This window comes from Anguilla anguilla, chromosome 10 (genome assembly GCF_013347855.1).
Source record: "Anguilla anguilla isolate fAngAng1 chromosome 10, fAngAng1.pri, whole genome shotgun sequence".
Taxonomy (NCBI): domain Eukaryota; kingdom Metazoa; phylum Chordata; class Actinopteri; order Anguilliformes; family Anguillidae; genus Anguilla; species Anguilla anguilla.
In genome coordinates this window covers 18176570-18193216 of record NC_049210.1, presented here as the reverse complement: position 1 = coordinate 18193216, position 16647 = coordinate 18176570, and the positions used below count along the sequence as shown (strand labels likewise).

At 40.0% G+C, this 16647-nt stretch overlaps 1 protein-coding gene across 4 annotated transcripts in view; it reads left to right on the top strand.

Moving 5' to 3' along the window:
• The first annotated feature begins 1002 nt into the window (after positions 1-1002).
• lmx1bb (LIM homeobox transcription factor 1, beta b) overlaps positions 1003-16647 on the top strand; it is an 81860-nt gene continuing 66215 nt past the window's right edge. The window contains exons 1-4 of one of the 4 annotated variants that reach the window (XM_035436136.1): positions 1003-1156; positions 5697-5802; positions 6062-6187; positions 7058-7244. In XM_035436136.1, the coding sequence (XP_035292027.1) occupies positions 6118-6187; positions 7058-7244 (257 nt within the window). In that variant the 5' untranslated portion in view covers positions 1003-1156; positions 5697-5802; positions 6062-6117. The other 3 variants (XM_035436133.1, XM_035436135.1, XM_035436134.1) reach the window with 3 other exon arrangements.

Sequence of the window (16647 nt, the reverse complement as noted above, 5' to 3'; positions counted from 1 at the left end):
CCGCGCCCCCTGTTTCAGAAGATCAAACCGCCTTGCTGGAATCACTTTCAGGTAAGGCTTTTAGATAATGTCCTTAGAACGACGCTAGTGTGGCATGAGTCACCCTTCCACAAAGCGTCTAGAAGTTATTGCCTCAGTCGTTTCTTCTGTTAGGCATTTTTTGTGTTTTGAAACAGAAAGTAGCCTAATGCCATGCTTATGAGAAGTAGTAGGGTTGTTACAATATTGGATCCGCTAGTTGCTCAAGGTAAATTAGGCTAGCCTGGTCGCCAGCAACATCAAAAAGATATTATCACCAATTCCTGTCCCCATATATTATTATTATTATTATTATTATTATTATTATTATTGTAATAGTGTAGCCTAATGTTTACATGTTGCACTTCAAATTGACCTATAGTTATCACATGAGAAACAGAGTTGCTTCTTTTAATTTGTACTTTTATGAAATAGGAAGCACGATCCCAACCGTCACTGACTTTAGTATGATCTGATCCCTGATTTAATATGCATTTGCCGAGAATTAAGACAGAAAACTGGCTTAACGAACGCATAATGATGTCGTTTTATTCCCACAGAACAATGATGAATGTCATTCACTCGAACTCCACCAATATAGCACATCACACACTCTCTGACGCTCTTAGTACATAATAAAATGTAATAACATTACATAACTGATTGTTGAAAAGTACGTTGCCGTCAGTAATTAAATAGGCTATATATAGTATCTGGACATTCAGAATTTTTCTGTCAGGAGGAGTCGAAATGCTAAACTTGAAGACTTGTGTCTAAAGTAAGGGACACATTGCTGCATATGGTTTAAGATGGAGAATGATATATTTTGCTTTACGAAAGTTTTTTTTAAAACTATCTTACTAAAAATTACAATAAACTTTTAAATCGTCTAATGGCTACGTAATCATGGGATGGGGTGGGGGCGCTGGCACGCGCCAAATAAATAATGATTTAAAACAAACGGACATACATATCTTGTTGCAGTTCTGCCTATTCACACCAGAGGGAGACATACACAAACCAAGAGAACATTTGCATGTTCGAGTCAGGAAAGTGGCGAAAGTGGTACAGTAGACTACAGCTCCGTGCACCTCCCAAATGCACTACAAAGGAAATCAAGCAAGCTTATGGATACAAGGTAATCTTAAATGTATCGCTAATGTATTTACAATTACTTTATTTTTTTATCTGTAAGCAATAATTGTATAATATGTTGTGTTTTCATTAATACATGCTTTTGTCTATTGGCTATATATTTTACCGCTGTGTAAACTGATAATGTCATTTTAAATTGTGATTTTTCGTCGTAAACTTGATGAGGTGAGAAGTATCTTTCATCATTTGCACCATATTATTTATTAGAAGTTATCGAAATTTTAAAATTATATTGTTTAATAGTGCTAATGTAGACTAACCTTCGTCCTATCTGTCGTCGCAATAATTTTAAAGGGTACGCACTTGATTGTGTGTCCTAAATATATATATATATATATATATATATATATATATATATATATATATTTATATATATATAGTTTTTAAATCTTGTTTCATGTGGCAGTTATATTTGTGATAGACTGTGAGCATTCAGAAGGTGACTTAGAATAGCCTATATGAATTTGGCCGTTTGGGAGATTTCACGTGTTATTTTTCTCTTTCTTTTATATTTACAATATGCCTACTTTTATTATTTTACTAGTTATTGCGTATGATGGTGTCGCCTTTTTAATACATGTTGACTTAATCAATAGCCAAGTTAAAGCATGTAAATACATACTAGAGTAATTAATGAGATTATTGTGTATTTCGTCATGAATCAGTACGGAGCTTGCATGAAAATTGCCAGCTGTGAAACTTAGGCCGACGACTGTGTGTATACACCCTTCATTGTGCTATATTCGCTAGTTTGCTTTGGTAGGTTATTGTCAGTCTCTTGTTTTATAGCGCATCACATCCTTTCTATTTATTGTATCATTATGATGAGAGCAAGGTTTAGGGGAATATCAATTCAGATTTTGTCTATTGTGTGTGTATGTATATATATATATATATATATATATATATATATATATATATGCCTGTTCACGCATGATTTGTAAATTAATTATATATTGGACAACAATATTAAATAGCCTACCATACACTATCGAATCACATCTTCTTCAAAAAAGGTGTTTTTTTTTGTTTTTTTTGTAAGTGGAAAATAACGTCTCGGTAACATAAAAAGCAATGAAACAGTTGCACCCTAAATACATCTGTATATAATAAATCGTTACAACTACAATTCGATGCATTTAAGTTATTCAGACGATTTATAAAATAGTTTGCTTAGGCCTCTCATTTCTTGCGTTGACAAGATGGTTTTTGTTTGATGTATTTATTTTGCTTCATGGACATTTTATCCGTTGGATTTAGACGCCGGGCGATAAATAATAGCCGATCCGAGTAATTAACTTTAGCAGCGGCCCTCTATTTCGGCCCCGAGTCCTTTCCTCGATTTTATGCCTGATCAGACTGAGATCTGAGCGACATTAGCACCAAGCGCGCGGAGCAACGGTGCCCTCATTGTTAGCGGGGCTAGGAAGGGTTTAAAATATAGGCTGTAAGCTCACTTGAACTATGAAAGATGCGACAGCGAAAAAGGAAACGTTTTACAGTTGGAAAAGGTCTAATGAACTGAAACAAGTGGAGTTATTTGCAGCAGCACGTGAAAAAATGTATTAATAAGTGAAGGATTGGACGGAGGTATAACGAATCAATAGGTGTCTCACTTGGTGACGGCTTGAAACCTCTGAAATAGCTAAGGTATAGATTCCCTGAAGGAAATCCCTTGGCGAGGCTTGCGGGAGGGGGCGTCAGTGAATAATTATTCTGCATATTATTGTGCCTTATGATTTTGAGTAAGTGGACACCAGCTAGTGCATGCATCGAATGGTGCACCAGAAACTTGAATGGTTCTTATTGGGTTTTACTCTGAGTAAACGACAGAATTCTCTCTCTCTCTCTCTCTCTCTCTCTCTCTCTCTCTCGCGCGCGCACATCCTCACTCTCAGATAGATAGGTAGATCGGTCGATAGATAAATACATAGATCTTTCTTAATCTTTCGATGGACACTCGATAATTACATTTGTTCAGCTCTCGCCTGTATGAATGATATGGCCATATTTAATTGATGTTATTACTTTCTGTTGTATTATTATTATTATTATTATTATCATCATCATCATCATCATTAGTAGTCGTTTTACTAGTTGTTGATGCACTACTGTTAGTAGTAGTAGTAGTGGTTGTAGTAGTAGTATTTCATTTTTGCATTCAGCGTAAGGCATTTCTGCATTCTGCGCTTTTATGTTAACTTCGTGGTTTGATTATGTAATTATTTCATGTCATGAAGTGCAAGGAATTAAGTTCTTAAAGATAAGAAAAAACAGGTCTTAATTACCCCTGAAATGTGCTTGTTGTGCTTCCCATGGATTTAAAAAAATCTGACTTTGAGATCAGCGCATCTCAGCAACAACTGAGGACACGTGCGATTAATAAAGCTTGGACAGATGAAAGGGACATCAGTCGTGGCAAATTCATTATGGTACGTTGGGCTGAACCCTTGTATTCTCACGATTAATACTTAAATTTCAGCAAGGTACGTGGATACATTCTGCATCCCCATTTTCCCGTTTATAGTGTATGTTCAGAGCGTTGCATCTATGACCAATACACCTATTCGTATATAAATCCGCATTGAGTGCCCACTCAGAAATTATCAGCGAAGATAATGGAAGTTTTCTCGTGGCGTTTATTATTTCTTTTTAATTAAATAAATATGAATTAAAATAACTAGCGCGTAGTTTTTAATTCACGTTATCCTATAGAATTGGCAATTTGATTTTTGCCGTGCCCTTGGTAACCAAATGCCTGTTCAATACAATTTACCTTCAGTTTTCGTCTATGAATCCAGGACTTTTTTGCCATAGCCCTAAGTTATTTTACGTATACGTCTATGTGTTTATTTGAACTAACCGAACTTTAAAAAATCTGTCTTAAAGGAGAGTCGAAACAACTATAATTTGATTATCACTTAAATAGACAATTATAGCTAATACGAAATGCATAGGCCTATTGTTTTTCAGACCACGTTGACGCATTTGCCTTCTTTCACTTTAATTACAATAAGAGGAAAATATAAAAGGGAAAGGCAATAAAACAGACAGAGCCATGCCTGCCACTTGATAAAAAAAGATTATAGATTTCTATCTTCGAAATGAATTTGAACGGTGTGTGTGTGTGTGTGTGTGTGTTGGGGTGGGGAATAGACGTTACTTATGAATTTCCAATAACTTTCTAGAAGCATAGATATAGTATCCATGCGGAGGAAAGGGGAGATGAATGATAAATAATTTAATTTCAGCTCAATACTATCTACCGTTTTATCGATGGATTTATTAGTCAAGTAGAGATAGCATTCTATATCGCCCGAGGCTGAAGCGGTGGACTGGCATCCTCTCCCGTCAGCGGCCACCGCCGAGGCCAGGCTACGCTCGTGGTTATCATCATCCATCGCCAGGTGCTATGGCGGAGGGGGTCAATAGGTCCGAGTCTTTGTAACAGACACAATGCCACAAAGCATGCAAACGTTTGCGGCGTGATGGTCCAATACCTGATTTCAAAGCCCCCTTTTTTCCAAAGAGACTAAAAGAGGATATTTTTTTAAAAACCAAGCCATTATATAGCCAACGTACTCTTATTGAATGAAAGCATTTCGTTGTATTGGAGTGTGTTGTCGTACAATATAGCCTGCACTATTTAAATCTTTAAATATCAATTTCACACATAGCCTGCACGCTAGCATATAACAAATGTTAATGTGTATCCTTTGTATATTTGTAATCATTTTTGGTTGTCATTTCTCATTTTTGTAATTTGTAGTCATTTACAATCATTATTGTAATAATAATAATAATAATTATAATACACATTTAAATATATTGCCTAAATATTCTAACAGCAGGAAATGCGGGCTCGCAAATAAAGTACAATTGAATATAACGGTTCAGCTAAAGCAAATAAAAATGTAGTATTTTTGAAAATTTTAAGTACTCAATTTATCTTGAATAGCCTACGTAAGTAGCAGGCACTATTTGTTCTTTTCGTTTTCTACCACCTCCGTATAAGCTGCAGCATTGCTGCCAAATAAGAATTTTACATCTAATCATACATATTATAGGCTACTTGGAATTAGTCATATAATCTTCTTTTTTCTTTCTTTTGTCTTATTTTTTGGTATTGCTTTGGGGGAAAACCCCCTCAGAAATACTGCATGATCATCTATTTTCTAAATTTAAGGGTGTTTTTATTGTTTTTCTGAACTGGTATATTGTTTTTTCCTCTCCCCGTATGTACGGCATGGCACTAGTTGACGATTTTGGAGGCGGAACGCTTAGTTCCACTCCGTAGAGCGCACGAACACTGCGCACCAATAGCATCCAAATGTCAGTAAATAGTCTAAAAAAGTGACGCGGCTTGAGAAGGGGGAGGGTGTATCCTTTCGCCACAATCTCGGTTTCGGACTCTTCAAGCAGCGGGACTCTGCATGGCACATTAATTTAAGAGTTCACTTTGGAACATCTCCACTTATCTTTCCTGGATTTACTGCAGTGTCTGATCACTTTTCACCTTTTAGCACATATTCCGAGCGAGGATTCACCAGTAGTGACCCAGCGTGGCGCGACAGCTAGACCATCCGTATTCAGCGAAAGGAAACGGACGCAATCTAACCAAATTAACAGGTGACTGCGTGAGACGGTGTTTATTGAATTTATTCCTTCATTACGACCTGGTGTGCCACCTCAGGGTTTGCGTTTGAAAAAAATAATAACAAGGCGCCAGTATAGACTAACACAGTGCATAGTTTGAAAGCAGTCTTCTGTAAAGAACACTTTTTATGTGTCAGTGGAGACTTTTTCACCAGGTTCTGTGTTGTGCAATAAGTGCGATTTCTGAGAGGAAGAAGTCTCTGACAAAACATTGTTATGGATATTGCAACAGGTCCAGAGTCTCTGGAAAGGTGCTTTCCCGCGAGAAATCACTCCGATTACTCTAAGATGTTGGACGGTATTAAAATAGAAGACCATCCCCTACGGTCGGGACCGGCTACATTGGGAGTTATGCTCGGTAAGTTTTCGTCACGTTAACAGAGTCTAAGTGCAACGGCCGCAGAAACACTTCTCATATTGTTGTTCGCACGATAGTATAAATAACAATTTGTTGTATCGAAAGTTGTTTCAGCACGGCAATCCAAAAATAAATAATTCAATGCGGTGCAGAAGCTATAGCCAATGTCGAGCTCACATTGCCTTGAATCCCTGGAGCAGCTTTCGAGCAGTCCTGTTGCGGGCTGCGTGGTTCATATCCCCACAATGTGGGTATAATTTCAGCAAGTAGCTGACATTAAAGTCCTGCAACGAGGCTAAGAATTGAATATTGTCTTATTTTGGGTAAATGAGTTTATTTCGGTGTGGTGTCAGTAATGCAGTTAAATTACAAAGATCAATGTAAATGTTTTCCCCAAAACACCACTCATTTCTTTAGAGTTTGTATTAGTAATAGTTGGACTATAAAATATAGACATTAGTATACAAATATTTGTGAATATGTACATGGGGCGTATGATTTTCTAAATGTTTTGGGCTTTTGAGAACGTACCTGTTTGACTTCCTGACCTGTCATTGCATTTTCGGGTCTCAGCCTATAGTTTGAATGTTTTGGTTTACTTCTGTGGTTGTTTCCATTAAATACATTTCATTATTAGGCTGCGATTAATTCAAGTCAAAGTAAGAGCTTTTCCATTTAATAAACCACAAACACTGAGTATACACTCTAGTCATGGTTTTATATTTATACTCTTCTAAGTGAATTCACTTCACGCGCCTTTATATATAATATATAATATTGGTAATCGTCCGTCCTTTGTGATTTACACGGTATATGCACCTTGTTTTCCTTCACTTTTCAAACATATTAACTCTATTTCACGCCTTTCAGGGACGGAGTGCCATCACCAGGCAGTATGCGAAGGGTGCCAGCGACCCATATCCGACCGTTTTCTGATGCGAGTTAACGAGTCTTCATGGCACGAGGAGTGTTTGCAGTGCGCTGTGTGTCAACAACCGCTCACCACCAGCTGTTACTTCCGGGAGAGGAAACTGTACTGCAAACACGACTACCAACAGTAAGGGCCACGGATACATGTTTATTATAATTTTATGTTTATTTATTTATTTTGCTCTGTTGTTATGCTGTGTGAAACCAGCTATTGTTTTTTTTTTGTTTTGTTTTTTTGTATTATCATAGCTTTAGTTTCGGTCCAGCAGCAAATTATGGACAGAAAATTCTGAATTGCATTTGATATATATCAAATGCAATTAACAATTATATATATATATATATATATATATATATATATATAAATGCAGGTGGTCCATTTCGCTAATGCTTTGGGAATTGATTAGAATTTTGTGCCAAGGTGTAGTGTGACCCCAAAGTTGTCAATAGGCTGTTAATATACTGATTTCGCTTCAAGATTTCGTTTGAGTGTCCAGGCCCCAAACATTTGTTTTTTGAACGGGTTTAGCTATTTTTGCTCATAATGCCGTTTTGATTGTTCATTTAGTCTAGACTGTGCCTCGATTGATTTACAAAGGGTAAAGGGTTCTACATTAATTATAGTCAGTATAGCATGCGTAAAAAGTATAATAATACAGATTTTATAGAAGCACTATCTGCGAAATGAATGATAAAATGAGCCTACTACATATTATTTACCATTTTATTTAGCCTATTTATTTATTTGTTTATTTATTTATTCATTTACTTAGTAATTAATTCCTTCATTCATACAGATATTTGTGCATCGCATTTTATTCTGTATATTCTGTATACCTGTATGCTCTCATGCCCATTAAATGATTTACATTCGGCCCCAAAATAATTGTAGCGTGGAAAGCATTCGGCCTATGTTGCTAAATATTCATATTAATTTATTTATTAGTTCGTTTGGTAGTTATCTATTCTTCTCCCTATTTAAGTACTTATTTTCCCGTATGCTTTCATGTCATACAGAAACAATTATTTCCATATTGTCGCATTCTAAATGCATGCAGTGTTCTAGTTGAAAGCGCAAATGTAGGCCTATTTTTTATTTCATGTATTATTATTATTATTATTATTATTATTATTATTATTAGTATTATTATTATGATTCTTATTATTATTATTATTGTTATTATTATTATTATTATTATTTACTTTTGTGTTTAAAAAAATACTAATTTCTATAGTTGCCGAGTGGACTACAGGAGGCTTCTATAGACCATTAAAATAAAAAATACATGTCAGGATGTAGAATAATAATTGACAATTAAACCGCTTTAAAATTAACGTGTTATTTAGGCTATGACTTTTCATAATATTGCATATGCCTTGATGTTAGGCCTGCTATCTATGAAAGAAATGGTCGGCAACATGCTGCTCCCTCTTTATCACAAGCCAAAACTGAACTCTTCGTAAATGCCTTTACATTTTTCTACTGCGGTGCTGCAAGCAATTTTCCGTCAAAATGTGTGTAGCTGGTTGCTCATTTCTCAAGCCTGTCATCAGTACCATTGCTTATAGGTGAACACGAGAGGTTATATTGACCGTTTGATCGTAATGTGGACGCACTAAAAGATTAAAGACAAGATATATAAACCTGTGGTTCAGGTACACATCCGCATGTGTGGGCGCGTTTAGATTTTGGGTATTTATACACAGGAGAAAATGCGATGTTATGAATGTAGGACGTGGTTTTAAATGCTTGCCGGAAAATATATAATAGCAATGCCTCGTTTTTTAGAGTATTTTTCCAAATGGAAAAACATTCCAACGTACCACTTCGCTATATATGGAGAAAATGCTTATTACTTTGTCCGGTTATATAGCTTACTATGCGTGTGGGTCGATATTTGCAATCGCTCGAGGAAGACGTTATGGAATGTGGATCTCACAAAATATCGTTGTCCTATAATAATCGTTAATTAAATGCAAAACATATTAAATGAAATCATTCAGAGGTTTAAAAAAATGCTTTGTGAACATTTATACGTAGGTCTGTATTTTTTAAAAAATTAAATTTGTCATCACCCGAGAAGGGACTTTTACAGATAAGAACAAAATGGAAAAACGAATGTTTTTGATCAATGCCATATATGTAGCCAACAAGTATTTGCTGTTCGGCAATTTAGACTTAAGCGAACTCTCCACTCTTGGATGACAGAATACTGTCTTAGAACGGAATTTTTCTTTGGTTTTCAAACAGATAGCCTAAGCAGTAGGCAAACACCAGGTCCTGGAATTATTATTATTATTATTATTATTATTATTATTATTATTATTATTATTTTAAATATATTCCATATATAATTTTAAATTATATTCCTTTTCACTTTACACATTTTCACATTATATTTATGCTATTATTATTATTATTATTATTATTATAAGACAAAATAATATTGGGAAATATTACTAGATACAAATTGTGCATCATATTTACTACTGAACAGTTGCTTTGTATTCCTGCAATTACAATGGCCTACAATAATAATAACAATAATACAATATACAATAAAAGTTAATGCATAAAGTGAAAGGAGTGCAGTCACGCTGCATTTTTTTCAGCTGTACATACAAGTTTAGTGGTGTTCATCTATCACAAAGCTGTCTAAGAAAAATGTGCATTGATTGTGTCCTCTCTGCATATATAAGTCCTGCATTGCTATCAGAGTGTCATTCAGAATTGATATACACTGTTGGTATACTGTAATTAGATCAAATACCGGTAGTAAAAGAACAAGTGAAGGAAGTGAAGAGGTAGGAAAGCCTCCTGTCCCATTGCTGTGGTGCTTGGTCAGACATGCAAAATTCGTTAGGTGTCAGGGAGGTACACCGATGCCAGTATCCATTAAAAAAGACCATGCCACATCAACTTAACCAAATGCAACCGTTATCAAGATGGGCAACATTATACCCCTCCCCCCAACCACCGCCACCACCACATTTGAATAAGCTGCGCCCAGCACATTGTACGATATGTAAAAACACTTGAGTAAGATATCAACAAGTGCTGGTAGTGGAAACTGAGTAAAGGCACTGATTGTTGTGAAATCTTTGGAAGCGAACGTGAAAAAAAAGATGATAATATTAAGAGCGATGGATCTCGGGGCCAATAATCTCCGTGCTGTCTGTGGGTTGTGTAAAGGGTGTCGTGTAAATCTCCGCGCTGGCCGTGGGTGTAGTGCATGCTGGCTGGCTGGAGCCCGCGTGTAGCCTCTCTCGGCGTGAGTGCTCTCCATGCTTGTCAGTACACTTTAAGGGCTTTTTGTGTCGGGGGTTTAAACATTGCGACTTCAATCACCGGGACATTATAACTCCCCGTGAGATGCCTGGCAACAAACAATGAGCAACATCTATTGCTTTGCATCACTTTTTTTGTCTGCTATTCAGTCGCCTTCCCTGACATGACCGTTAGCAGTTAGAGGCAACAATGTGAATTTCATAGCTACGGACCTGAATTCCATCGCCCGGGAGACGCCAGCTTACGCTGACACTGGGCAAACGGCGTTCGGGTCCACAATTTTGGAGAGATCCTTCTTTCTCTGAAAAGTCTTACTTGTCTCACCAGCTTTTTCATGTCTAGACTGTGTGTGTGTTTGTGTGTGTGTGGTAGTGATGCTGGTGTTAGATGTGTAGAAGACATAAGCTCACTCTGTACAGAGGTGAATCAGAGCGGACACCTGTGATTATTCTTATCATTTTAATTTAATATTTTCTTCAAAATGTTCTTACTGAAATATTTTGGAAAGCTGTAATTTAACACTTTGAGCATTGCATAGCATAGTCTTTCAATTTGTTGTGTTTGGTCACAAAATGTGTTTGCTTGCGCGTGAAAGCATATTTGTGAGGCGTGAAGACCACAGTTCTAAAGTTATTTAGATATATTTGTAGATGTGTGTGTGTCTGTCTGTCTGTCTGTGTGCTTTTCACAAATGAACAGCAGACAAAATACATCCAAATGTTTCTGTTGACGTACAGATTTATGATTCTTTACGCTTTGAGACACTACATCAGTCATCGCTGCTTCTGACAGAGATATACATTTCTGTGAAGGTGAATGCTCGAGAGCCGTAATGGCTCCCGCGTTGCTTCCTCGCACGCTCTGTGTTTGCTTCACTCACCATGCCATGTTTCAGCCTCCCCCGCTGCCACCGCCCTGTTTGTGCGCTGGCTGCAAGTCCGTTACCAGAGAGAGCCTATCGTGTGTAATCTCGAGACAATTGTCACACTCGCAGCAAGATTACTATCAGACACACAATCACACGCATTCTCGTGCACGTTCAAATCCACCACACGCACGCAGGCGGCTACACATGCCTGCACACACCCATACACACATGCACGCAAACTAGTGTATTTAAATGAGCTCACTTTTCCTGATTTACAATAAGGTTCAGTCTCAAATGAAATGGAATGTCTGTAATTTTTTTTACATTTATTTGTTTATTTTTTTTGCTCTTGTTTTTTTTTTTTCGTGAATGCATTGTTTATTTGAGCCAATGGGATACTTAGATGTGTAATTCACACCTTTTTGACTTTTATGACATTCATTTAGGACGCATTAGCCAGCCCACGAACTGCCACGGGCTCAAAGAGAGGCTCGGGGTTACGGAGGCAGCCCTGCCTAATTACATTCCGAAAGCACCCGAGACGTGCCCTGTAATTATCTGCTCGCTAAATCATCAAATCGACAAAAGCGCTCAGCCTCGCACCTTCGCCGTCGTTCACGGCGATGCCTCAAGATAGGGTGCGTTTGTATTTTCTTTATTTATTATTTGTTTTTGTTGTATTTTTTTCTTCTTTTTTTTGTTCTTCCGAGTTCTGCTCTTCATTACTTTTCTTTTCCAGCCACTCGGCTGAATAATGTTATTATAGGATTAGCTGCCGAAACATGACGTTGGGTTCAATATGTTACAAATGTCTGCGAGTCTTTCTCGTGTTAGCGGAGTAAGCCACTGGATCTAATTACTGTTGTGTAAAGGTTTTATTATTTTTGGTAGCTGTCTAAAGATATGGAGCAGACGTGATTGATTGATGAATGTCTGCGATTATGTGTGTTATATGGGTCTCATATATCATAAATATTTTTGTAAACTTCTTGTACTCTAAGGGGTAGGCAGAGCTGTGTGGGTGTGTGAGAGTGAGAGTATGTGTGAGTACGTGTGTGTGTGTTTCTGTACAGATTGTCCATCAGTGAAATTCCGCACTTCTTCACATAGGCCTATTAAAGAAGATAGCCTATAAAATGATCGTTTTGACGTTCTTGCAATTAAAATGTTTCTTTACCGAATTTTAGAATTTACAATTATTCAATGGCCAATCTTGGGCTAATCTTGGGGTGTTTGTCGATTACCATGGCAACCGAGAGACCATGTGGTAGATGTCGTGAAAATTAGAGTGGGAATGCGGGTCGGCTCCAGATGGAGAATTGGTCCGGTATCATGACCTCAGTTATGTGCAGTTTGGAAGGGAGCCTATCCTTTTCAGGTGGAGTGGGAGTTATAATTTTTCGACCCCTCCTTCCCATTTCCTGTCTCACTGCATAAATGTGGGCCAGTTCAGCAGAAATTGCTTGAGACCCAGTTGTACACAATGTGGGGAATCGCAGAGGCCGTGCTAGCGGACTTGTAATCCTAAATGTACAGTGATTCCCAGCTGTGCTGATGGGAGTTTTTTTAGGACCGTTGGGGCATCCTCTCGCGGTGTGTTGTTTTTTAATTAGTCGTGCACTGGATCCCGGGTAGATTAATGCTGACAGGATTTTTTTTTTTCGCCGGCAGTGTATGTGTGAGACGCTGAAGTGAGTGTCCTCCTGAGTAGCATTCACATGCAATGCGCTGACACACACACACACACACACACACACACTCAAACGCTCACACACGTACGCACACACACACATGCATACACACACGTGCCCACACACACACACACACACTCAAACGCTCACACACGTATGCACACACACATACATACACGCATGCACACACACACACACATGCATGCACACACACACACACACATGCATGCATACACATGCACATGCGCACACACACGCACACACTCTCACACATTGCATGGTCTTCCCAGGCAATCAAGAGCACTTTTAACCTCTGCAATATTTGCAGAAAGAACCCCCTCCAAAACAAATAAATAAATACCATGCATATATCCCTCTATCTGCTCCCTTAGTTTTAAACCTCCTAGTTGCAGGGTTCGCAGGTTTCCGTTTCAAAGTTTAAAATTTAGCCTTCACGAAGCGAATGCTAAAGCTGCCTTCTCACACAACGTCTAAAACGCAAGAGGAGTTCAGAAAACAAAGGGGAAAAACAGAAAAGACGTGTGCGGAGCGAGCGAGTTCGAGGGCCCCGTGTAGGAAGCGGGGCTCAGCTCGAAGCTGGATAGTGTTGCTTCAGCTTGCATGGCTTCTGGCTGGACGGAGACGGGGCTGGCCGGGTCTGGCCATGTTCCTCTGTAAGGAAGTATTAGGTTTTATATCAACATCTCCAGCTCTGGCCCAGGAGCCAAATGTGATGCAGTCATCTGCCGTATCGTGACACGCATACCCTTTTTTTTCCACCACGGTGTGTTTTTTTGGCTCTTTGAGAGATTTTTAATATTCTGTTTGCTCGGTTCGTTTGTAAGGCTTCCGGTAATTTATTTATTTTTCCTTGCCCTGGTATAGCCAGCTTCAAAATGGCAGCCGCGCATGTTCCTTATTTGTTCGTAAATGCATTTCTCCACAGCAGTTTGTGCTTCCATTGATATGCCGCTTTTCCGCTGCATTATTGAATAATTCATGCTTTTATTAAACAGAACTTAATGTACAGGGCCCGTAAAGTTGTAAGAGTCAGCATGTGCGTACTTATATTGATAAACTTTTAGGTTACAGGCGATAATTCTTTTCGCTAAGTGCCTTTCTGGTGTGCTTAACATTTCCATAACTGCTATGAATTATGGCACCACAGTATATAGTTTTCGGTGCCTTTCAAAAATATATCTCCAGTTTCTAATTCTTTTGTCAGTTATGTGCAAAATATTTTTACTATATTTAAAAAAACATTTATTTAATTTAACCACATTCTTTTTACTATGCGCTTACTAAGTATTACAAACCCAGGTCGGAATGTTCACAGAGATTTTACCAAAGGGGTTCTCAAGAAGGTATCTTGCCATGAATTTTTATTATTTTTTTTTGTATTTAGCAACAAGAATGTGTGTACTTGTGTCAAGTTCCAAACCATTTAGTCCCTGGGCCACTGTTGCAATTAATTTTATTTGGATACACTTTTAGCGCTCTCCCCTCTACACACCGCACCCCACACGCACCGACCTCTTGCTAACCAGGCTAGCCTCAGCCTGGAGGAGGAATCGGCAGGGGAGACACCTGGGCTAACCAGCCCAGAAACTACCTCTTATTAGTGGACCAGGAGCACTGGGCCTCCCCCTCCCGCTCCTCACATGTCTGGGGGAGTAGATGGAGTGGTTTCTAAACTTCAGCGGAGGGGTCTGTTAAAACAGTAGGGGGCTACACCGAGTGGGCAGGCAGGTGGTCGGACCGAAAAAGGGCTCGCGAGGACCCCTGCCGCAACCGTGGGCTGCAACCTCTGCTGACCCACATACGCATATGTGTGCAGTTGTGCGCGCGTGTGCGTGAGAGAGAGTCGATGTACAAACGAGCAGTGAATACAGGGAATTTGGAAAGACGGAGGTTCAGCCGACTGAAAAACCCCTTCACCACCAACGGGGAACCTGTCGTGGGCGGGAGGCAGGGCTGGGGGGGGGGTGCAGAGTTGGGTTTGTGGTGCCATGTTTAACTACCGGCCCGTGAGAGAGCAACCTTCACCTGGGCCAGCGGGGAGAAACGGTCTGGGTCACACCCTGATTACATAGAGCCGTAATGGAGGACGGTGGAGGAGGTTGATGGCTGAAGCTATCCATGTCATATCCAGATGGTTTCAGGGGCCGCCGGGCCCCGTCAGTCAGGAGGCACTGCAGACGGTCCGTGCGCTGAAGGAGCACCCCTGGAAACACAAACAGTGTGATTTTTATCACCAGCTCACGGTCCTCGGGGGCCAGGGTTAGCACTGGCCCATTACGTTCCAAAACACCGCCTGTCCCTACATCATAATGACAGCATGCAGAAAAACCACTTCTGCTTTCCTCATCATTTTCCCCTTATAGACGTGTGCTTATGGTGCGATGATGATGAGGACGAAGAGGAAGAGAAAGGCTGTTATTATTTTACATCATTATCAACGGTTACCGACAAACTATAATTAATAGTTCCACATTACCACGTGAAAAATGAATTAATGTATTTGAATAGTATTTTAAAAGAAGACATTAGCGAAAACAAAATTACAGTTAATGAAACGGGTGAGGGGGTGCTAATGTGGGTTATTAGTCTTTAGTATTAAGTGGGGTTATTTAACTGACCAAGAAAATGAAAAAGACAGCACCAAATGATTGCTGTAAAAACAGAGCACTGAGAAATGGTCTAAACTAAAGTGTGAGTTCCACAGATGTGGTGATGTCCTGCACGTTTCCAGTGAGCTTCTGCCCTTTCCTCAGGAATACGGAGCTTCGTCCGTGTCAGTAATGTATTTTAAATGTCCCCCATCCTGACACCTGCCCCTGAAAGGAGGCGTGTGCCGAAGGTGGGGGTGGAGGGGTGCAGTGAATGTTGAGGTGAGGTGCTAGTGGTGATGTGGTCTCAAGTGAGGGGGGAGGGGGGGGGATGAGTGGTGGTGTTACTCTGAGTCCTGCAGCACTTGGTGCCCATGCTGTTCTCGTTTTTAATTATTGGATAACAGGTAATGAGGTGGAAGATGTGTGTGAGTTTTAAAGAGCGATAATGAACTGAGGAGAATTTAGGCCAGCTTGCCGGCGCTGTCTCTCTGTCCTTTCTCTAGGACACTATGGAACTCTCTGCCCTCTGTTGGTTTCTTTTTCTCTTCCACTCTTCTTCAGGTTCTCTCTCTTTTTTGAAAGGGGTGTTTATACTGTGCGTGCAGAACGGCGTGTGCCGGGGGGGTGGGGGGGGTGGGCGGGCGCTGGTTTTCGCGAGCGGGTCCCATCCGCCCTGGTACGGGAGCGCGTCGCTGGAATGCTTCTTCTCCAGAGCGTTGGCTTTTTCGCGGTTACCCAAGAAGAGGGTGGCACCCACGTGGCAAGTGCTGCGTCCCGGGGGGGGGGGCCGTGCGCCCCGGGCCCCTCCTCGCACGGGGGTCCCACATTCCACCCCTGCTCGGGACACGCGGGCGCGGCGCTTTGTTTGTCCGCAAACAGGCCCCCTCCCAAAACTTTTCCCCTCTCAAAACCCCACTCCCCCATCCCGCATCCCGCTCCTGTCCGTTTCCCCTGCCACGTGTCCTCAGCGCGACCAGGCCGCAGAATCCCACGCACAGCCGCGTTCATTAATTTAGCTTCGTTAATTGCGCTAAAGAAAAGCGCTCAGACAGGGCCGGACGAATCCGACG